Source organism: Stegodyphus dumicola, chromosome X2 (genome assembly GCF_044657685.1).
Source record: "Stegodyphus dumicola isolate Sdum_Otavi_A_Nest chromosome X2, ASM4465768v1".
NCBI lineage: Eukaryota > Metazoa > Arthropoda > Arachnida > Araneae > Eresidae > Stegodyphus > Stegodyphus dumicola.
Genome location: NC_140781.1, coordinates 144,620,098 through 144,634,266, shown reverse-complemented (window position 1 = coordinate 144,634,266; position 14,169 = coordinate 144,620,098). Strand labels below are relative to the sequence as shown.

Here is a 14,169-nt window from a genome sequence, read left to right as displayed (position 1 = left end):
GAACTTTCAACTGTTTGATTGAGACATCCTGGGATTCTCCATTTATGATATGACATAATGTTCTATGATGTAATTAAAATTTATACAACCATTCATTCAAAAAACAGTTGCATTTTACCTTCACCTGTGATGATATTGTGTCTTTTCCATTAGCACAGGCCATTTGCTGGTATATTTAATGCACTCCATTAATGAGGTTTAAAGCAAACCCCAAAAGAAAAACATCTAAGTTAAAATGCTTTACCAAAATGACAAAGAAATAAAGCATCTCCCAAGCTTTTTTGGTCAGCAGAATGCCGAATTTATTCTGTTTCATCAAGTGTCCCAATCCTTATATTGGGCGCAAGCAATCTACCTTATATTATTTTGACAAATTTTAAGACCAGTAATTTCCATATTAAAGAGCATTTTGAGGGAAAACTGACTATTTAAAATATTCTTTATAAGAGGATTAATGCAAAAATTTATATTTCATATATTTTTACTAAAAGCTGGGCCATGATCCAAACCCTCAGGCTGCTACAGCTTAACTTATTTTGTTAAATTTTAACTTGAAACTGTATGCTGTGAAATATGTATATCATGCATAAGATTTTTGCTTTTGTGGAACATAGCAAAGAATCAGTCCGGATATAGTCAAGTTTCAATGAGCAAAACAGAAGGAACTCCTTTCCCCAAAAAAATATAGAGAGAAAATTCGACCTTGAATTGATTCAATTTTCGAAATACATGCTCCAATATTCCCTTGGACTTGCATTGAAATTCAGAGTTCCAACAGCTATTCTGTCAAAAATTCTGATGTACCAAAGCTCAAGTAATCAAAGTTTTATTGTTATTCACTCTATGGCAATTAAGTAATGAAAGTGTATTAAAAATAGGTTGTAGAGCTTACAATAATTGAATTTCCTGTATTAATTCAAGTATGGCAGGTAATGAAAGAGAAGATTTGCAGAGGTCATGTACAAACACTTTAAGAGGAAACTGCAGTTTTTGGGAGAGGAAAATAATCACAAGGAGACAAATCTGAAGAACAAGAAGGACAACTGAGTACACATACTTATTTTCAGAACAGAACCGGTTCTACAAAATGGTTATTGCCCAATAGGAAGATGCTTTATCATGCAATATAAGGCATTTGGAATAATGTTTCTGATTGAATAGTGTAAGATTAAAAATCATAAGATTAAAAATCATCTTATTAATTCTCAGCCATTTAAAAGTCAACTACTTGGGCAAATGTTTAAAATTTCAGAATTCTTTTGACACCTTAGTTTGTAAGGCAAACCTAATATCACTTAACTGTAAACACACATTTAAATCTTCCCAGAATGCAAGGACATCATCATCCCATCTCTAGCTCAGATTCCAAGAACACTAAGTGAATAAAATAATATCGGGTTGGAGGGAAAGTTCTGTCGTATTTTAAATAGGCAGGTGATTTTTCTTGTAAATAAAAAAAAAAATCTGGCTAGTGAGTCAATCGGATTTTTTTGTTTTTTTAGCTGCTGTATAATATAAAAGGTGCCCTTTTTTAACGTTCATCATTTACTTGTAATATTTAAAGGGAAAAACATGTCGGTAGATAAAGTGCATTTACGACACTGCTTTTTATATGAATTCCAAAAAGGAAGCAACGCATCTGTTGCATGTAAAAATTTATGTGCGGTATTTGGAAAAGATATTGTAAATGTTCGTACTTGTCAAAGATGGTTTAGCAAATTTCGTTCCGGGGACCTGAGCCTCAAAGAAAGTGTTCAATCTGGACGACCATCCAAGATCGATAATGATGTTTTGCGATCCATGTTGGAAAATAATCCACATTTAACAAGTCGAGAAATTGCAGAAGAGTTTGGCATTCATCATACAACTGTTGGAGATCACATTAAATCTCTTGGGTTTGTGTTAAAGCAAAGTGTTTGGGTTCCACATGAATTAACGGAAAAGAATTTGTCTGATCGTGTAAGAATATGTTCATCACATCTGATTAGACACAATGTGGAGCCGTTTTTGGACAGGCTGGTTACTGGAGATGAAAAGTGGATTCTTTATGAGAATATTAAAAGAAAAAAATCTTACTGCAAACCAGGAACATCATCAGCAACAGTTCCAAAACCAAGTATCCATCAACGAAAAATACTGCTTTGTTTGTGGTGGGACAGGAAAGGTCCAGTGTATTACGAGTTGCTGGAACAGGGAAAAACATCAACGCGGATCTGTACTGCAATCAGCTGGATAAATTGAATGCAGCTATCAAAGAAAAAAGGCCAGCATTAGCGTCCAGAAAAGGAATAGTGTTCCATCACGATAATGCTCGCCCGCATACTGCAGTGGTGACACTACAAAAACTGAATGCATTAGGATGGGAAATCCTTAGTCACCCCCCGTATTCACCTGACATTGCACCCTCTGATTATTACCTGTTCAGATCTCTGCAAAATTATCTAACGGGAAAAAAATTCAAGTCTTTTGAAAGTGTTTCTAAGGCAGTTGCTGACTATTTTAACTCCATGGATGAGAACTTCTACAAAACAGGAATTTACAGGTTACCTGGAAGATGGCAACAGGTTGTAACAAATAACGGAGCATATATAATTGATTAATATTAAACACATATTTTTATAAATGAATTCAAATATTTTCTTTAAAATACGACAGAACTTTCCCTCCAACCCAATAGCAAATGTAACCGAGTATTCATTTGCACTATGGCATGGTAGTTTACTAAAGAGAAAGCAAAACTTAAATCCTGCTTTTTGGTGTGAGAGAATGCAACACTTTTAAATATTAAAAAATAAAATAATAAATTAGAGACTAATAACCTGGCTTCTAATTTAAGCGAGCCCCATCAATGGCTTAGTGCTTGAAGACACTGACTACTGGTCATTTGATGCGGAGTCAAATGGCAGGCTGAGTGATTGACTTTGGTAGTATTCTAGGTAATTAAGAGGAGTCACTTTTCTTTGGAAGAGTCCTCAGTGAAGCCATTCCTTCTCTTAGGCAGATAGCCTCCATGTGCTTTGCCACAATTAAATAGCCAACCAACCTACTTTATACATGATTTTTAAATGGATATTTTTAAGCTTAGAAAACCAAAAGCTCATTGAAAACCAATGTAGTTATCTGATGGTGAGAAGTGTGATAAATAATAACTCTAATGGTTAAAATGACAATACTCTCGCTCTGCACTTAGATTGTCATTTGTTAGTTAAACATACTTAATTTATGCATTTTGGCAAAGTTGAGGAAAAAAGTAGAAGTGCAAGTTTGATTGACAAACAATTAGCTACAGACAAAGATGGCTTTTAAATGTTTCAAATTATTTTAGAAGTAGAATTTCAGGTAATTCCAGCATAACAGAAAATGTAATAGAAACAATAATGTGAAAATAAATATAACAATATTCATTATTTATAATATTACTAATGATTAGAATTTAGGTCGTGACAAATCACAATTTGACTTTTAAAAATGTGTTTACTTAAAAATATATTTTGCTTTGGGGAAAAAATGGCCTTTGATGATAATATTAGCGGCCAATTTTATTAAACAACAGTTTATTAAGAGATTTGTTATGCAGTTAATACTACAAAATGTCTTCGGCCATAAAACATCTTCAGAATCACTTTTATTTGTTGCCTTTGTTATACACACCAAAAAAAAAGAGATAAAAATCATATACTAGTAAATTTTGCTGCTGTTAAACACTTCTGTAGCAGTAGACATGTTTTATTTATTATTTTTTTTTTGGTGGATTGTTTTGTATATTTAGAAGTATTGCATATATGTATGATGAACAATTTTGAAATCTGTATTTGCTGCATATAAAATGAAATTAAGTAAAACAGCAGGCAACAAAATGGTGAAGGTAAAAATTGACTATTATACATGAAGAAAAAAATCTTTAAACTTTTCATTAATATTTGTTATAAATTTAAACACTAGCTTTTCATATAGTGTTAATAAACTATTTATTAACCATCATAAATAAAAATGAGAATTTAAAAATTCTCCTCCAGTAATCTTCAATAAAGGTTTATTCGGAAATTTAGCCTCAAAATAACTATTGCAGTTTATTTAAAGATTGTGAAAAAATGTGAAAATGCTATCTGGCTTTATTATGACTTATAACAAAGATGCCAAATTTCAAAACATGCCAGTATATAAATACACATATTTTGGAAGTTTTGAATAAAAAAATTTTTCAGATCCAGATCTTATTTTTTACAGTTATGCCTATAAATACATCTACTTTAAGATGATGTAAAAAGTTTTATTAGTTCAAAATGTTTTTAAAAAATTATATGAATTACTAAAAAAATATAAATTTAAAAAGTAAATCAGAAAAAATGTGCAGATTTTATTTGTATTGAACCTAAATTTTTAATTGTGAAAGAAGACATCCAATAAATTTAATAAGAAATAGATATTAATAAGTATTACCAAATTCAGTTAATGTTGAGGAGCTAAAATTTTGAGAGCTAATATTTAAAAAACTACATATATTATTTTTACAAAATTTGGCACTTTGGCATAATTTGAGGCATACAATCAAAATATGGGAAAAAATCGGCATGTCGTTTCAGGAAAAGCTCTGATTTTGTATCAAAATACATATATCAGGAGAATGCTATGTTCTAAAATGTACCCTAAGTTGCACTTTCGAGAGGTGAAACATGCAAGTTGAATTTCATTAGTTGGCCGAGTAGAATGGGAGATATAAAACTGTCCCTCCTACTTTTTTTTTTTTTTTTTTTTTTTTATTTTGAGTGGGTGTACATTTTTGCTTACCATTTCTATAACTGATGATTAATATCTATAAAAATTGAATTTAGCATCAAATTACATTTCAAAGGATGCTTAATATGTAACTCCTTCTTAAAGATTATTATAGCATTTAAGAGGAGTTGAAACATGGAAAAAAAAATTGATTTTAGTTTACTTATTATTTATAGTTTAATTTTGCCAGGTATCTGAAAGTTTTATAATGACTAAAAAATTAATAAATACATTAAAAAATAAAGCTACATGTTATTCATCTTCGATGTGAAATTGTAATCATGCATAACAGAAGTGTTCACATCAGGCTTTAGACTGCATCACCTGAATGACATGCTTCTCAGTTAGAGCTTGTAATGTTACTACAGTAATGTGTGAAAGATATGCAACCAATTTTTGGCTGAAATTAGAATCAGATGTGAAAGGTATTATTGTAGGTTAAAAAAAACAAAGAAATGTGATATTTAATTCTTCATGAGATATTACCATTTGTTTCTTTCTTTAATACTTTTTTTTAAAAATCAGATTGTACAGAATGATGCATGGGTGTGCTACTTGTGTAAATCTGATCCTGATAGGTCATGTCTCATTAAGCGGCGGAAGAACTATGAAACTATTATGTATACTCCTCCACAACCACCAAAAGAAAAATTACCAATCTGTGTGATTTCTCAGAGTGATATATGTAAGTTTCTATTTCATAATTTTAACTCAAATTTAATGAAAGATTGCTTCTGCTCTTACCGGGTGTGAGGTAATGTTGCATAAAATAATACATTTCTTTTTTTGCACTAATTTCCAGTTAAGTAGAAGACTTCATTTTCTCTATGCAGATTTTGTAAAGCTTTTGTTTTTGTAGATTGTTTAATTTTTATCATCTATTTTATAGTTTTACCCTTGGAATTTTGGAGTTAATTGTTTTAGAACAAAAATCATTAAATTTAATTTTGCAGAGTATTTTCCTATTCTATCTACATTCATACTAGAGCTTTTTAATGTTAACTGTGTATTGGTTGTAGCATTCCATCAGTCAAAGTTCCATTTCAGATCAAGGATTTTGTGGAAGATGTTTACTGTTTATTTACGAAATAATAAGTAGGAATGTGCTTGTTAAGGATAAAAGTAATAATTATTTAGGTTGTAAAGTCCAACAGGTATTTTTCTATATGAAGGACTGGAATAGCAGTAGTAGTAACTACACAGTAGAAAGGTTAATGAACCCTTTATTAGCTCTTTAAAATTGACAATGCATCAACTCGACGCTAACAAACTTCGCCTCTACTCAGGCGGTAACTGAAAATCAAATAACGACACTAAAATTAGAAGGTATTAAACAAGTGCTAAAACTAACCTACAGGGCTCAGTGAGATCCCGTTACTTAAACCCCCTTTGAAACTAGTGGCAGCAATTAAATGCAGTTAAGCCACTTGAACCAGCAATAAGCAAACATATCTACAGCAGAGGTGGCGGCTATAGCCTTTCTTTTCTTCTACCGAAACTCAGCTTTTAAATACTTTCTTCAAAGTAAAATTTGCATTCCTTCACACATGCTACAAAATTTAAATATTCTGTCACTAGCAATTAGGGGAATGAAGGCTTATAGGAAAGTTTCAAATTAAACTTTAACTTGTTAGTTAAAATAAATATAAATCCCTACAAGGTTAGATCTATGAATTTTAAAACTATTAGTTTTATCTGTGTAATGGAGTTTTTATTTGAAATTTGAATGCCTCTGAGTAAAATAAAATAATTTAACTTTCAATAGAATTTCCATGGAAATGCAATGGCTTTTTTAATTTTTTTTTCAGGCCATAAAGTTTTAATGAAGGAAAAGATAATAATAGAAAAGTATTGTATTCAACCTTGTAACGATGCAGGATCCTGTGAGCATACAAAATATTCTGAAAAATATGAGGATTTTTCTGAAAAAGAGGTGATTAATTTCTCATCGAATTTTTATTTAATTCTGTTAGATGTTGATTGGTTTGTGATTTTGATTAACTAAAACCACCATATTTTATATAAAAGTATTCATGTATAAATAAATAAACTGCCAATCATAATTTCTCAATTTGTCATCTTCATTTCAGTCACTTTCTACCATATTGTAAAATATAAGGGCATTTTGTAATTCTCTAGTGTGTAATTCCAGGGAAAATTGACTAAACATATATACTAGATGTATCACTCTCCTGGTTTTACTGGGAGACTCCATATTTTTTGTCTTATCTTCCAGTCTTCCAGTAGGTCTCCAGATCTCTTGGTTTTTAATTTATCTAAGTTACCTCTTTCAAGTATAGTTTTAGAATTGTTGATCTCTAATTATCAGAAAGGAAATGCTGTGAAGAAAATTTTCATTACAAGGTCTTAAGAAAAGCTATTATCATCTGTTAATGAAATGGGAAATTGTTCAAGTTCAATTTTCTGATCTGGTTCAACGAAAAAGGAGAGTGGTACAAGAAATGTGGAACACCAAAAAGTAGAAGGCTGATTTCACTCTGACTTCGGCTACTACCTACAAAACTGTGGAAGATGGTAAAAAAACTTAGTAATAAACAACCACAGTATGAGGTTTGTAACTTCAATTATGTCAACCACAGTATGAGGTTTGTAACTTCATTTATGTCAACCACAGGCAGTTTGCCCCTAATTATAAGGCTGCTGCTAATCTATTAGGTTGCCACTAGCAAAAAATAAGTAAACTAATTTTTATCTGAGAAGATAAAATGCTGAAGAATAGGGCCAGATACATTGTTCATGGTTGCCAAAGTAAAATACATAAAGAGGACACTTGATCTTTCTAAATCTCCTGGTTCCTGATAATATTCATAGTAAAATGATGTACCCTTGAGGTGAGTCTTGGAAATTTTTAATCCTGGAAGCCAGGTAGACGTCATCAAGAGTGCAAATGTGAGAGCCTAATAAACCAGCCTGATTGCCCCACAGTTTTTGATATATTGCATTGACTAGTTTCCCATGTAAGGTAATGGAGAAAATGATTTTACACAGACGGACATTTTACTTGGATTCTACTGATTTATTTCCGAGAGAACACTCTGCTATCGATCAAATCCTATATTTTGTGCAAAAAGTCTCAAAGATTCACATAAATTGAAATCCACTAGCCACACAGCAGCAGTGTTTTTAGACTTGACAAAAGCTTTTGATTTAGTCTAGATTAATAAGCTGATCACAAAGTATATAATACTTTTAAATTTGATGGGAAGGCACTAGCCTGGGCTGAAGATTTTCTGAGTTGCAGATCTTTGTCAACTTTAATGTTCTCTAAAGACTACAGACTAAGCCTTAGGCTCTGTTATGAGTCCCTTATTATTCTCATTATATTCGGCAGGGATTCAGACAGTTATTTCTCAGAGATGTGAAACTGGACTATTTGCTAATGATTTAATTTCATGGAACTCTGGTCCAGATATTGTAGTGATTGAAAATAGTATCAATTCTACACTTTCTGTAGTGGAAGTTTTCACCACCCACTATAAAATACAATTTAACATCTCTAAATCTTTTGTGTGTGTTTTTTTACCATTAATAAAAAATTATATAATTATCATCCAGATAAATGTTATGCTCATTTAGCTTTTAACCATATATTAAACATCCTACGTATTTGGGCTACTTGCTTGATCTGAAGCTGCTGAGTAATAAATACAATGAAAATCTGTTTTTGAGGGGCAGGGAAAAACTTAATTTCCTTAAGTATATATCTGGTACTATGTGGGGGGACAGATTAATGTACTTTCAAATGTACATATATGTCACTTATAGCACTTATTTTGGAAGATTATTTTATGGTTCAGAGATTTACTTCTGTGCTTCTACCCATTTGGCTAAACTTGAGCATGTTCATTTGAATGCAGCCTGTCTAATTGCTGACATATACAACAGCTGGCCACCTGAAATAGCTCTCCTTAAATGTGATATACAACCGTTTTATCTGAGACTCAAAGCTAAACTGTCAAATTACTTTAATAAACTATAAAGTTATGGTTTTCATAACCATACCTCAATGTTTCTTCATAATTGGGCTTCTAATCAAAGATTAGAATGAAATAGTCTTTTTTCTGTGGCATATCTCATCAGTTTAATAAATACTCACTGAAACTTACTATCAACCCATTGGCAGGACTTTCTGGTGTCTATTTTCACATAGACTTCACCTTTATACCTGTACCCTCCTCAAAAAATAAAAAATTACCAGATTATCTTTGGAAGATAGCACTGGAAATTTTAAATGGCATTCGCTCTAATGCCTTTTACTTTTTCACTGACAGCAGTAAAAATGAATATGGCAATTGCATTAGTGGAGTCTTCATTAGAACACCTAATAATAGCTTTAATATTAAGACTAGAAACCTATTGATCACTATTCTCTTCTTCATTCTGAGCTTATAGCAACTGAGGAGAGCACTGCAAGTGTATGCAGCCTCTTGCACTGCCTACAAAGATATCTGTAGGCAGTGCAAGAGGACTGACAATTGTCGTTCTATCCAGCATTTGTGAAATTGGCCTTGTATTGGTGATCAGACTTCATTCTCTATTTTCTCTTTACTGCAAAAACATACTTCCAAACATGATGTACATCTACAATGGATGCCTTCACATATTAGCCTCAGTGGTAATGAAATGGCTGATGCCCTAGCTGAGGAAGGTACTTCAGGGACTCTGATGACTGGCACGCTGACCTTTTTGGAGATCTGCTCAATAGTTAAATGTACTGTTGCCTCTTCCTGGCATTCTCATCCGACTCATGATTGGCACTTTGGCAGACAGCCAAGAGTTGCTATTGATTTTGGAAGTAATCGTGTTCAGCAGACTACTTTGATGAGGCTCCTCAGTAGACACCTGAAGTGCCTTAGATTTGACTGAGAAAATAAGATCTACTCTATCTGTAGGAAATGTAATACTGATCATATCAGTACTGAGCAACTTCTCACCTGTTTGGGGTTTGTAAAAGAGGATCACTTGAAAAGGGCCTACCTTTGCTTTTGGTTTATTCATGGTTCTTGAATTCATGGATCTGGTCTAATCAGTTAGTAACAGCAGCAACAGTTCCATTTTCTTCTAAGTACTTATTTGGCCCGATATGTTTTTCATCATTATAGAGATTTGTAAATCATTTTCTAAAGGCTTAAATAATGCTTAAAAGGCAAATATTAGTGTTTAATTTTATTTCAACTGGAGCACTACGAAATTTATCTTTATGATTGTAATCATATTAATTAGCTTTGAACTTTAGTGCTTTGAAGCTTTTCCTACATACTTAGATTTTCACTGATATAAAATTATAAAAAAATAAAAAGAATCTAATGAATTAGCCAAAAATCATTCATTCAAAGTAAAATTTAGAGTAGACTAAATATTAAGTTAATATATTTTATCACAGAATTTTGAAACAGGAGAGAGAAAGAAAACTTCCTGCTTTTCAGATTTCAAATTTGGCAGCTATAATGTTGAATTGCATAGTAAAGATGCTGAATCGATTCACTAATCTATTTTGTATGCTGCTAGGGTTTTAACTGTAGCATATTCTTATTTCTAATTAAATAAATGTATCTGAAAATTTTGTGAATGGGTTTTTTTTCCCTAGATTTCATAACATGGCAAAAACATTTTGTATGTCACTGTTAGTGTAATTTTTTTAATTGCAGCATTAATAGTAATCTGCTGATTTCATACGTCTAAATCTAGTATCTCAACTGTCAGATCAACTGAAATTCTGAATAATTAGACTTTTAAGATTTTGTGTAATTTATTGTTTTGCATTTGGTTGTCAAGTCTCCCACTCTGATGCTTCCTACTCTAAGTCTCCCTCTCTGACACCAAACTGATGTTCCCTGCCAGAGAACAATTAAGCTTATTAGTGCCTACATAGGATATACTTGTTGAAGAATGTGTGTTTTCTGAAAGTTTTCTGTTGAAATGCTTTAAAAAATCAATTTAAAATATGTTTTATATACTTCGATATATTAAAAAAGTGTCAGCTGGTGTTACATTGTAAGAGAATGTGTGAAATCATTCATGGTGTGGTCTAAGCTTCAGTCTAAAGAAAGGGATATGTAGCATTTGTTATGTGTAAAGTAGATTTGTTTATACTGTTAGAAACGGTTATAGTTAAACATATTTTTTCTTCAAATTGTTGAGACTACTTTCATAGCAACTACTCCTGTGAAAGAAAAAAAAATAACAAAGAGAAGAAGTAAACAATTATGGATTTGAGCGTTTTGGCAGCAGAGAGAATATGCTAATAAAGAGAGAAACATGACAAAAACTGTAGAACTGGCATTTTTATTTAGAACATTAACTTGAGCTCAGATTTTTTTTTGAGTTTTTGAATCAGCCGTAATCAAATATTGTTGTTTAAATCATTATCATTTTAACCGTTTGACTGCTACGCAGCGCAAAAGCATTCATTTGTCTTGAAAACTGCGACGCAGTTAGTTATTTTGGAATGCACTTGTGTTACAAAGTACGCGTAAGGTCAGACTACGTACGTTCACACCCACTGAGCAACAAAGACACACTGAAACTCACAGCGCAGAAGTGCTGCATCGTGGTTTTTGAGACAAATGAACACAGCACTTTTGCGCCATGTAGCAGTCGAACGGTTAAACTAAGAATGGAAATAATATTGTGTCATTATAAAACTAAGAAAAGCTAAGTCATGTGTGATGATTATTTCTATGTTACGAATGATTCACAAACAAAGACATTAGTTTTTTCTAGCAGATATTCGAAAAAATGTAATCCAACATCAAGAAAATCATCAAAAGGGTAAGTCTTGAAATTTATAAATAGATTTAACACAAATTGGAGTATGTACTAGTTTTATTTAAAAGACACGCTCTTCATAGGTTATTCTATATTTAAAAAGATAGATAAGCAAATCTAACTATGATTATAGCCTAAAAGGAATAGACCATCAAAGCTCAACACAATTTATGATTAAGTATAGAATGGTGCAGATTGAGAACATTGAGTTTTACGTTCCCCCCCTTAAGTTTACGTTTTAAGTTTTATTCTGTAATTTTATAATTTGTAATTTTTATTTTCCTGAGCAAATATCACCATGTTTCTGATATATGAATATACAAGAAGATACAAGAAGGCTATGATATATAGGCTGATATACAAGAAGGCTGTGAGTGCAAAGGGTTAGTGTATTTGACTGTGGATAGAAATTGCACTCTAACGTGACTCTGCAAAACAAATACAATTTAAGTCAACTCAAACTCATTTCCCTTTAAATAAAACTGTTTTGGTCTCTATTTTTCACAAAAAGAAGTGGCTGACACCAATTTTTTTAAGTTAAGCTTTAAAATTTAAACGATACGTGAAGGCTGACAGCGGTTTTTTTCACAGTATTAGTTAAGTGCTGAAAAACGTTTAAACTTTACTACAACCTCTTGAGATATTCTTTATATGAGAATGAAAGCTGAACATGACAGTCCAGCTCACTGCAAAAGCTTTCCAGCTGTAAGTATTGTTCTCAGTTTCTCTAAGATCATAGAATAGCAGCTTTGAAACTCTCATGCAATGTTAAAGATAACTTATCCTCCATAAAAACAAAAACACGTTACTTCTACACAGGATTTTTTTTAAACATTATTAAAAACAGATTTGTCATAAATAGCTTCAAACATAGTTATGCATTGTTCTATTTACTGATTCAGTATATAATTTAATAATAAAAAGTTATAAAATTTACTTTGCTCAAGTACAAAATAAGTAGAAAATTAGTATTTTTCACCAATAACTTCACATCTGTATAAATTACTTACTCTATGATGTGTGGATTTTTCCCCCTTTACACATGACAGTATAATAAAAGAAAACTGCAATAATTTCTCTTAAAATATTTTAATGAAAACTTCCAAATTTAATTATTTTACAGTTTTTAATATGTCATTAGTTGACAGTTTTAATTTAGCTAATAGTTGCTGAAATCAGTACCAGTAGGTCTAATTTTGTTCTTATATTGTGAGTTCATTGACCTCTTTTGCACAATGTAAATTTTGCTGGATTTAAAATTAAATAATCGTATTTATGACGCTAAACTATACAAAGACTGATTAAAATCTCACTTGATGTGATTATTTGTGGCAGTTTTAACACAATTGCTATGCAGGTATTGTACACAAAATATGCTAATAAAGCAGATGGGACCAAATCAGAAAGCATATTAAATGTCATGTTCACATCATCACTAAACCTAAAATTGTAAGTTTGACTGTGGTCAAATGCAGTTAATCATGCCTGAGGGAAGGTAGATAAAAGACAAACAGGCCAAGTGATCCAAACATGAGGTAAATCCAATATACATGTCTTCAGAGAACTAAATATTTTCCAAAACATGATTTCAAAACTCTGGAAGGACATTTTAAGCATGGGAAAAGTTAGTAGTCATACCAATCATCCAAGATCTTCCAAAGGTAACTATAGCATTCAAAGACCATTATTTGTTGGTGTCATGAAAAAACCATTATGTAACAACTAGAACTGTCTTTGAACCTTCACCTACCACTGGTACTCAAATGAACAGGCCTCCTGGTTACCGAAAAATTCATGGGCATGATCTTTATATGAGAAAACCACTGCATTGTGTTTAGTTTTCTAAATTTTCCAAGAGAGCAATTTAAGTCGCTTTATAATTCATTAAACTAAGGTAACTGAACCTGATTAGTGTTCATGGATAATGATTTTGAGTGCATTGTAATCTGGAGAGAACATGGAACACAAAGTGTTCCATCACATATCCTTGAAAGACACTGTTTTAATGAAGTTTACCTGTTTGAGGAGAAATCAGGAGAGAAATGGCCATATGAAACTCCATATCTGTGGCAGATTCTGATTAGCCTTTTGAGTAAGTTGAATGAGATTTTGGATCCCAAATTAAGGATGCTCAAGTGCCAGTGTCTGCTGAGAGGTCTTTAGCCAGCTATGCACCTGTTGCATAGCAATTACTTTATGCATTAATATTTGTCTATGTGCTCCATCTTAGACACTACATGGACTTGACCCAGCTGAGAACTCCTATATTGGGCAAGGGGAGGGTTGCTAGTCAGTTGTTTCCTGAGAGGAAAAGGAAGCTCTCCTATGCTACCACCCCAGGCTTCCAGTCCAAGGTGGCTGAAAATCTCTCTGCTTCTGGGCCCACAGGGTCACTACTTCTGGTTTTCAGGTTTCACCATAGCTGGGAATATGAAGCCTAGAGATTGGACTGGTCGTCAAAGGGCTCCCCAGTACTGCACGGGCAGGCCACCAGGTTGAAGGTTTGACATGAAATACCTGTGATGACCACATACTGTCCATGGCAGCACACTGCTACCAATACTGTGGTTTTATATGGAATTTGGATCAGGAGGCAAAGCAATG

The 14,169-nt window shown here is 32.4% G+C and overlaps 1 protein-coding gene across 2 annotated transcripts in view; it reads left to right on the top strand.

The window, feature by feature from the left end:
- Positions 1 to 14,169, top strand: part of LOC118203988 (DNA (cytosine-5)-methyltransferase 3B-like) — a 192,173-nt gene that overhangs the window by 122,081 nt on the left and 55,923 nt on the right. For both annotated transcript variants that reach the window (XM_085809070.1, XM_085809069.1), the window contains 2 exons: positions 5,302 to 5,461; positions 6,585 to 6,709. In XM_085809070.1, the coding sequence (XP_085665196.1) occupies positions 5,302 to 5,461; positions 6,585 to 6,709 (285 nt within the window). The remainder of the gene's footprint in view (positions 1 to 5,301; positions 5,462 to 6,584; positions 6,710 to 14,169) is intronic.